This window comes from Myotis lucifugus, unplaced genomic scaffold, assembly GCF_000147115.1.
Source record: "Myotis lucifugus unplaced genomic scaffold, Myoluc2.0 scaffold_327, whole genome shotgun sequence".
Taxonomy (NCBI): Eukaryota; Metazoa; Chordata; class Mammalia; order Chiroptera; family Vespertilionidae; genus Myotis; species Myotis lucifugus.
The window spans coordinates 951,119-961,248 of NW_005871375.1; the positions used below are offsets into that span (position 1 = coordinate 951,119).

Consider the following 10,130-nt stretch of genomic DNA (forward strand, 5'->3'; position numbering starts at 1 on the left):
GGGGGAAAAGGGGGGGGGAGAAAGAAGGGAGGGAAGGAATTAGGGAAGGGGAAGGAAGAATGGAGGGGAGGGAGGGGGAGGGGAGGGGGAAGGGAGGGGGAAGAAAGTGGGAAGGAAAGAAAGGAAGGATGGGAGGGGAGGGGAGGGAGGGGGGAGGGGGGGAGAGCCCCTCCTCTGGGGGATCCCTCCCTCTGACAAGGACAGCAGCCCTGCCGGGATTAGGGCTTCACCCCTCAGGACTCCATTTAACTCACTCACCTTCCCTAAGTGACCTGTCTCCAATTGCACTCACATGGTTATGGCATCAACACAGGGATTTGGGGGCGACAACAATTCAGTCCAACAGCAACATCCCTAGTACAAGACTTTTTTGATAAAAGAAAACAGCAGTATAATAGGAAAAAGGTAATAAAGTAGGAACAGATGCGAGGGCATGTGTAAGACGAAAGAGAGGAAAACTAACTAAAGGACCTTCAGAGTGAATGTAGCACAGGCCCTCTTTCTGCATACAGAGTCACGTGCAGTCAGAATGAATGAATGAGACACTCAAGGCCACCTCAGAACCCCCAAGGCACCACTGTCAGGAACATTCTTTGACTTGCAGGCTGCCACTACATGGGAAAAATGGCAAAAGCATAGCCGTTACTTACTGTACTCTCAGAAAATGCCTGAAATCGTTAAGGAAGTTAAGCTGCTTATTGAAATGAAATGTATTAGATGGTGACTATTTTGTGTTTATACTGGTATTCATATTTGTTCTCTTTACTGTTGGGTTAAGATTTGGGAAAGGCTTCTATTCTTATGTGTGTTGGTGTGTATGTTAATGTGTGTGCATTATGCATACACATGGGTCTTACAGATGTAAATTTATAATCTACTAGAGGCCCAGTGTACGAAAGTCCCCTCAGCCCCACCAGGGGAGCGGCAGACAGGCGGTGCAGCCGGACCCGTCCCCAGGAGTCCTCCAGTCCTTTTAGTCCCACCGGTGGCATGCCAGCAAGCAGTCCCCGCAGAGAGCAGACAGCAGGGCCTGCTTCGGGTCGCTGTGGTGACCGGCGAGCAGGCAAGCGGCCGCAGACAGCAGACAGCAGGGCCTGCTTGTGGGTCGCCACGGCGTTGAGCAGGGTGGCCTTGCAGCGAGCAGAGAACCATGGGGAGCGGGCCTAAGCCGTCAGTAGGATATCCCCTGAGGGCTCCCAGATTGGAGAGGGTGCAGGTTGGGCTGAGGGAACGCCACCCCGCCGGGAATGAATTTCATGCACCGGGCCTCTAGTAGATTATAAATTTACATCTGTAAGACCCATGTGTATGCATATATGCACACACATTAACATACACACCAACACACATAAGAATAGCAGCCCTTCCCAAATCTTAACCCAACAGTAAAGAGAACAAATATGAATACCAGTATACACACAAAATAGTCACCATCTAATACATTTCATTTCAATAAGCAGCTTAACTTCCTTAACGATTTCAGGCATTTTCTGAGAGTACAGTAAGTAACGGCTATGCTTTTGCCATTTTTCCCATGTAGTGGCAGCCTGCAAGTCAAAGAATGTGCCGCCATCTTGTGGCTATTGGCACCGCCATGTTTGTGACTGAGTGATGGTCAATTTGCATATTCCTGCTTTATTAGATAGGCTGTTATAATATTTTTATAGCTTTTTTGTTATTTCAGTCTTAAAATGGTTGTTAAACTTTTAATATTGGGCACCATTACATTTATGGGCCATTAGGATGTGATTCACAAGCGATACAGATAAACACAGTTACAGATTCACAGGAGGAGGGGCCTGGAGTAGACTGCTGGGGGGCCACGAGCACTGCAGAGCGTGAGTGCATGGCCGCGTGCTCTGGATGGACCCAGGGCAGTTAGGTTGGGAGCCTGTGCCTGGTAGCATCCACGTGTACATCACCCTGTGTACACGCTGCTGTGTGCACAGAGCCCTGTGCACTGGGGAAACATGGCAAACAGCTCAGCTCCTGCCCAGCCTCCCAGGTGTGTGTGCGAAGGCCGTGGGGTGAGGGCTGGGCTCTCTCTGCCAGACCAGCTGCCTGCAGGGCCATAGCTCATATGGTGGGCCAGCACATACAGTGGTGAAAATCAGAATTTTGTAGTGATTTTCAGTATTCTTTACCAGAAATTACTCCTACAAAAATATTCACTTTTTCAAAGCAGACTTTCCTTCAAATTTAACTTTTGAGGACAATTGTCCAAATTTATCATTAATTTTTGTAAAAACATAATAGAAGGGAAAGACCTGCTCCTGTCTTCCCCCCAAGCCTCAGAGTGGAAGGTAATATTCTTTGCCTGACTCCTGTCTCTCATCCAAAAAGACAGAAGTAGCAGGTGTTAAAGGACTTTGATCAACTAGAATTTTTTAATGAGTTAAGTCATTGAAAAATGAATTTAATTCTATGTAATTTTTTACAAAATACTTTGTCGTAAGTGTTTCCCTCCACGTCCTGCGTGGTTCAGGGTTCGGGTCTGGAAGTGGAGCCGCACACAAATGAAATAGAAAAGACACAAGATAATTTGGGAATATGGGGGACCAGGCGAGCAAGTCCAACTCAAGAGGAAGGACTTCCACTGTGCTCAGGCCTCACCAAGCTTTTATAGTGAGAGGTAAACAAGGTAGTGATTACCATAGTTACACAGTTCTTGTGAGTTTCACTTGTTTTGACCATGGTTACACTTCCTGCACTTCCTCATCCCATTAGCTTCCCAGATAAGATCTAGGGAGTGTTATAAGGTCAAGCCTAATTATGCTAAGAGGAATGTGCCCTCTAATGCTAGGACTTGTTTGTGACTTTGCCAGCAGGCCAGTCCGAGGCTTAACCCTATATCAGTTTCCCACATCTCACCCTTTTTTTATTATTAAGCTACTATAACTTACACATCAAGAACAAAACTCTGGCTATAAAAACAATAACAATGCCAATCCTGCTTGCTGCACGGGAGTCGCTGTCCAGCCCTCCTGCTCGCTTGCGTGACCTCCTCCCGTGGACCGGGCTTCTTGGCTGGTGGCACTTCCTCTCACGGATCTAATTGTTCTCTTGTGCTGCCCCTTCCATGTCAGATCCCGAGGTGTGACATTCCGTCTTTTCTTGTTCCGGGCAGGCTCTTCCCAGGACCTGACCCACTGTGGGCCCGTCTCCTCCGACAGGCCAGTCCACCCCAGCACCTGGCCTTCCATCCTCCCTGCCAGCCGCCACTCCCAGATCTCAGCTGCCCCCGCACCACATGGACATTGAAACACACCTTGATTTTTCCTTCACACCTCATTTAACATGTACTAAGGTGGATGCGTGTGTATGTGGCTGACAACGCAGGCCTCCCTCCCAGGTGCTCGTGTGGTACCAGTTACCCACTTCCCTCACTCTGTTGTGTCCGGGGGCTGCCATACAAATACCACAAACCGAGTGGCTTAACACGACAGAAGCGTATCCTCTCAGGGTGCTGGGGGCCGGAAGCCTGAGAGCAAGGTGTCGGCCCGATTGGTCCTCCTGAGGCCTGAGGGGGAGTCTGTCCAGCCCTCGCGGCTGCTGCGGCGGCCAGCGTCCTGGGCATGTGGCCGCTTCCCTCCAGCCTCGGCCTCCATTGCCGCCGGGCCTCTCAGGGTCTGTCCGGGTCTTCACCTGCCTCCTTATCGGGCACAGTCATTAGATTAAGGGCCGGCCTGCTCCAGAGCGACCTCATCTTAGTTCACCAGTGACATCAGAGAAGGCCTGGAGGTCACGTTCTGAGCGTCCAGGTGGACACAGACATTGGCAAGACTCACTCGGTCGAGTGGAGCCCGGACCACGCCTGCCCCTTCCTGCTGTGGTGTGAGCCACGCGTGCTCTCTCCTCTCAGTCACGCTTCCTCCTCGTCATGACTTATCATCTTCCTTCTTCCTTCAGTTATTTGCCAGCAGCACAGCTCGCAATGCCCTCCTCTGCCTCAAGACCCGCTGGGCCCACTGGCGCCACTGGCCATTCATTCTGGGTGAGTGGGCTCCTGCGGCAACGTTGCGCCCTCAGCGGCCACCAACATGCCTGGGCTCGGGCTGCGTCCTGGCCTCAGTCTCCACTCTCCACGGATCCAGCGCCCTTCACCTTCACGCTTCTACTCAAATGCCGTCCCTCCATGTGAGCTCGCCCCTGGCCACCACTCCCCCCTCCACCCCATCAGAACCGCCATCCCTCTGGGTGGTGCTAACGCACAGCCTGACACCAGTGGAGACGTGTGGCGGGCGACAGGACACTTTCCTGACAAACTCAGAGAGCGTCCAAAGAAGCACTTTCAAGACTCATGTCTCACATGTGCACTTCTTAACAGGGGCATTCCGAGTCACACCCACAGACCACGGCGTGTCCTCCACAGGGCGTTTCTCCCGGGACGAGGAGCCACCGGCCACCCACGTGGCGGCTCTGCCACAGCGCCCGCGTATACTGCTTCCCAGCCCTGCCCGATACTGGCCAAGTCCATGGCTTTCTTCCCGCCTGAAGCCCTGAATGGACGTAAAGAAATGAGGAACGCTGCTGTGATCCTATTCTTTACCACCAACTTTTTAAAAATGAGTTTTCTCTGGACCCTTATCAAAAAAGCAATAAGTATTATTCTAACAATTGTTCTTTACTTTCCCATAGGTACATAAACAAATACTTTTTTTCTTTTTTGTATTAGAGATGTTTACATTTGCACTTTTGTTCTTAACACGGAGACTATAAGAAAGGCTTAAACAGTTACATTTCGAGTCTCTTCTGTTGCCTTTTTACTGGAGGTATTGTGGTGTCACTGGTTAACAAAATGGTGCAGCATTCGGGTACACAGTCCCACAGCACCTGGAGAAGCAAACTTCTACCCCCTCATCCATCTCAGGAAGAGAACTCAATAAGACTTTCCTCTGCTCATCAAAATTGGTAAAATGTTTATCGTTTACTAAATCTTTCACCAGGAATTATGAGGAATAATTATTTTATAATAATGTGAATAGGAAATGCCAAATACAGCTCAAATGAAGCATAGTTATATGAGGCATATATACTCGTTGGTTTCCTCTTTTATCCTCATTTGATTTTTTATCTCATGGGATATATGTTTCTTCAACTCTATCTGTCTTTTTTTGTTCAACCACAAAATTACCTAAAGAAAACTACATCCCTAGCTTCTGTGTATATGTAGAAGATGGGCAAAGATTACTGTAGGAAAGAAACTGGAGAAAAGGAAAAGATAACGACTGACCCACCAATGCTCAGCTAACCCAAAAAGAACGAGTGCAGTAGTTGGAATTGAGCTGCACAGTTTCTTCCTCAATTTGCAGCATTTGGCCTTGAGGCAGGTTTGCACAGTGCAAACTGGATGATGATTAAGGGCAATCACACGGTCAATGAGGGCTTTTAGATGAGTCAGCGAAAGGAAAGCATTCCTGGGTCTTAGGTCTTAGGCTTCAGTTAGACATTTTGAATATCTGGCTTTATGGTTAATGATCCAACAACCCTCAACTTCACTCTTTATAGACTTTTTCAGTGCATTGAGGCACATCAACTAAGGTCAAACAAAAGTGTAGACGTAATGGTTTATTTAGTCAATAAGCATTTATTCAAAACCTCACTGCCTGAGGTATTGTGGAGGCTAAATAAGCTCTGAGCTTGACCTTGAGAACTTCAGTCTGTGATGCTGTCACCTACGTACAGGGCTGCAAACATCCCACGGTCACCGCTGACGCCAGGCTCATGTCGCCAGAACTGTGTTTCGCAGGCCTCGTGGGTGTCACAGGCGAGGTCCCACACACTGACACTCACCTTTCCCACCCACCTGTCACCACTGCAAACCAACAGCTCCTTTCTGAATCCCTGTGCAGAGTAATTTCATCTCCGGGAATGTGGTCTCTCACAATAGAAACCTGGGTGTTCTTCTCAACTCCTTCTTCGGGTTCATCCAAAAATCCAGAAAGTTCAGATCCTTTGATTTCTGCCTGTAAATAGCTCTTTATTCTCTTTTTCCCTCATCGGCTCTAATCTCACCTCCTGCATGCTCACCGCTCCTCTTCTCCAAAGCACCCACCTGTGCTGCACTCTGCTGGCTCCCTTCAGCCTGCGGGCCGATGCAGGTGACAGCGGCCATCAGAACCTGGCCCCCCCCACCCCACCACCCAGCCCCCAGTGCACAGTTCCCGTCACATCCAATGTCCTGTCCACCTTGGAGCGCGTTGTCCTCACAGCCCAGAAAGCCTCCTTCCATTTCCCCGTGGACGCCCTGCTAAGCCTCTCAGACTGAGACGCTCTCGGCGCAGCCCTCCCGCACCCCAGGCCAAGTTCCGTGTGTGCGTGTCTTTACGGTTGATTGTTAGTTACGTACTTACTCACATCCCTGCCTCCCGTGAAGCTGTGAGCATCGACCCGGGACTCTGGCTAACTCATCTTTGTTTCCAATACATAGAGACTCAACAATGTCTGATAGGGGAATCAACATGTAGGTATACTTAGGTTTTAAAAAGAAATCTGTGAAGCGGTATCTATAACAACACTTCTTAATCATAAGAAAGAAGGGTTTTTCGGGTTTTGTGGACCTAATGCCCTATTTCCATCCCCTTTAAGGCATATCGGGTCTCCTCCCACCACCTTCGTTTCCGCCATTCTAGAGAAGAATCCAAAAGGTCTTAGTGGACACAGTTGAAGAATCTTGTCACAGGACTTGTGACATTTGAAAGAGATACAATTATACTGTGAAAAGCCGAAGGGAAGAGAGGAAGACCGCTGGCCTGGGAATCCGCAGCCGTTTTGGAGATGCTGTGTTTGTGGGCCTGGCCTGGAGAGGGTCCGGGGGTCACACTAGGCTTCTCTTTAAATGGGATCCTCAGGTTCCCCGGTTCCACGTGAGCCCCAGGAGTTCCAGCTGGAAGTAGATGGAGAGGGCAGGTGTGGGTGTGGGGGAGTGAGAGTGATGGAGGCTGTGCGGGCCCGGGAGGCCCAGGTCAAACCTCGGAAGGAAGGTGGAGAGTGAGATGAAGCCTGTGCAGAAAGTCAGATCCTTAGGCAATCACTCGCTTACACCTTGTACCCTGTACTGGCCTGTCTGTCTGCTTTTTTTAGAAGGACGTTCATTAAAGCACAAGTTATCACAGACTTAGTGACTTAAAACAGCGCCCATTTAATAGCTCACAGCTCCATAGGCCGGAAGGCTGGTGGGTTGGCCGGGTTCTTGCCGAAGGTCTCACAACTGAAACCAGGGTGTCAGCCAGGGCCAGCTGGCTCTGACCTGGAGGCACGAGAACAATCTACTTGCAGGCTCATCCCAGTTATTGGCAGGAGGCGGTGCCTGTGGTTGTAGGACGGGGTCCTCAGCGGAGTTTATGAGGCCCTTTCCTCCTCAGAGCCAGGAAGGCAGCATCTCGCAAGGAAGACCCCCCGGCGCCCAAACCTCTGCCTGCCTGCTCCGCCGGCAGCTGGAGACACTGCTGCTTGAGGAGGCTGCCTGGTGATAACCCTTTAGCTTCCAGGGGGCTGAGCCCTGAACACGGCTGGTTTCCCCTTGTGAGCCCCGCCATATGCATCGGCCGGGGCTTCGCAGGACCGTTCACCACGCGCCCAAGGACCCTGCCCGCAGGGCAGCCGAAGCTCCTCTTGCAGCCACAGGGTCCAGGCGGCCTCGCTGCCCGGAGGCGCAGTGTGGGCAGGAATGGCACCTGCAGTTTCTCCTTTCCCACCGGGCATCTGTTTGCACCTGCCTGTCTCCATGAGCTTCACACTTGGGTTTTCCAGAACTTCTATTCAGTTACAGATTGGGCACACAGGAAGGGGAGGAGACGCCACCCGGTCCCTGTACAGATCTTCTCATGAACCCTTCTCTGTCGCTGTTTTTCCCTCATTTAGTCCAAAAAGCAAACCACCTGGAGCCCCTCCTGTAAGTGAGTGCGCAGCGGCCCAGCTGCGAGGCCTGGTGAGAAGGCTGCGGCTCCAGACCGCCCTCTGCGGGAGGCGGCTGGCAGAGGGAGGCCTGTCCTCTGAGGCCAGCCCCCCAACCGGTAAGCCCTGGTCCTCAGGCGCTGGGAGGAGGTCATGGGGGATGTGCATGGTGCAAGCGTCTTAGTCTGGGTCCCTCCGAAAGCAGACCCACAATGACTTAGGTTCCAATAGTTGACCTCCAGGGTGACCCAGGGAGGTGAGAGCAGGCAGGAGACAGACCAGGAGCTGAGCCGATGAGGGTGCGCTAATGAGAGGGTTACCGGGGCCAGCTGTAACCTGTGGGTCACACAGAGGACTTACCTGAGGAGGATGGAGCTGGGGTCCTTCGCCAACGGAGACTTGCGGCGGGACATGTAGCTGCCGCCCAGCCCTGCAGGCCACCGGGAGGAACCCTCCAGCCCAGACCAGTGTCCTTGCCCCGTAGACGCGCAGGCCGGCAACAGCTTCGCTGTAGCAAGTGTTACTGTAAATGCTCAGAGAACACCGTCATGTCAGAAACTGAGCACACACCCAGCAGGCCATCAACAAACTGATCCCGTGATCCCGGGAGGCGGGGGACCACGGTCAGCCTCCCTAATGATTCCAGAAATGTGCTTGCGGACACTCCGGGAAGCAATCAAGGAGAGCGCCACGCCCACCGCACGCCACGCCCACCGCACGCCACGCCCACACCTGGGTGCCAGGTCTGTGCGCGCAGAGGACCGGGAGAGAGTGGTTGTGCGGAGGCGGTTAAATCAGTCAGATTGTTAACTCCCAGGACGGAGCCAGGTTCCCAGCGGTTCTGTGCTGGAAGGTTGCATCGTATCATAGTTTCTTAAAGGGAAGAGGCTAGCATACAGCGTCACTGGAATTTGGTAAATGTGCAGAAAGGGATATTTTGAACTTTATTTGTCCATCACTTGAAGGACACGTGCGGGACTGGGGAAGCCGGAACGAACACCTGAGGGATGGTGTGCATTCGTGGTGTTCCTTTTCTGTTTAATCCAAGCTCTGCCTATTTACGCTCCAAAACATAAGAGAACCAACCACGCGTGCGTTCTAAATAGTGGGGCCTTGACTTACGAGTTTAATTCATTCCGTGACGGAGCTCGTAACTCAAATTACTCGTATGTCAAATCAAAAAGTGAAGAGTGAGACACGTGATGCTGGGCTGATTTTGTGGCGTTCACTGTGACGTTCGCTGCGCCAACTAGCGGTGGGGTATCTGAAGCTGGCTCGTAACCCGAATTTTAGCTCGCAACTCAAAGCAAAAAATCGGCCGAGAGACGGCTCGTATCTCGAAAAACTCGTTAGTCGGGACACTTGTAAGTCAAGGCCCCACTGTATCCCACCTGGGACGGCTCCGGGGCAACCTGTTCATGAGCTTGAAACCTGCTGTTCATTTCTAAATTCCAGTGTTTTCAGTACCTGGATTCTTCGTGAAAGTCACCATTTTAAATGTCACACACTGCCTCCTCGACCTGTATTGGGAAGGGGAGGTTCTGGAATGTTCTGACTTCAAGAAAGCCAAGCTTTCTGCTCAGGAAGCTAAGGTAACCTCCTAACACTTCGCCTTTTCTCCCTACGAAGCCCAGCCCACAGCTGTGCGGTGCGCGCAGGACCATCGCGGCCTCAAGCCGCAGGAGCGAGTCCGGCTCCCCAGCAGCATCGACTCCTGCACAGGTGCGTCTCCTCCCGGGACCGTCCCAGCGGGAGCCCCGGGCCCGCCAGGTGGCTGTGCCCCTGCCCACCTGAAAGGCAGCGCGGGGCCCCCACAGGAGCGCTGACGGCCCTGCCCGCCGTCCTGCGCACGTGTCCTGGGCTCGTGGCTCCGGCTGGGGAGCTGGACGTGGAGCCAGTCCCTCCACAGGCCTCTGGGCTGAGGGGACCGGTGAGGGCACGTGAGGCCGGGGGGCGCCCTTTCCTGACTTAGACAACGTAATCTGTGATCGGCGGGGAGGCGTAGTCGCGCTAGAACCACTTAGAAGGGGTGTAGAGACAAGCGATCTAGAGAGAGGTACCTTTTTTTATCTAAGATCAATGAAGGTGGAGAGCGATTTCTCTATATTTTATGTTCTGGTATTTTTTGAAAACAAAATGAGATTGTAAAAAAAAATCGTCTATACGCTATTAATTTTTTTTCTTGAAAAACGTCTAAAAATACAACCCCAGGTCTGCGTCGTCACCCTACCCTC

The 10,130-nt window shown here is 51.8% G+C and overlaps 1 protein-coding gene across 1 annotated transcript in view; it reads left to right on the forward strand.

The window, feature by feature from the left end:
- The first annotated feature begins 6,934 nt into the window (after positions 1–6,934).
- Positions 6,935–10,130, forward strand: part of LOC102441873 (cyclic nucleotide-gated cation channel beta-3) — a 59,109-nt gene continuing 55,913 nt past the window's right edge. Inside the window, exons 1-4 of the mRNA XM_023764293.1 lie at positions 6,935–6,990; positions 7,864–8,033; positions 9,526–9,618; positions 9,714–9,826. Of these exons, the coding sequence (XP_023620061.1) occupies positions 6,935–6,990; positions 7,864–8,033; positions 9,526–9,618; positions 9,714–9,826 (432 nt within the window). The remainder of the gene's footprint in view (positions 6,991–7,863; positions 8,034–9,525; positions 9,619–9,713; positions 9,827–10,130) is intronic.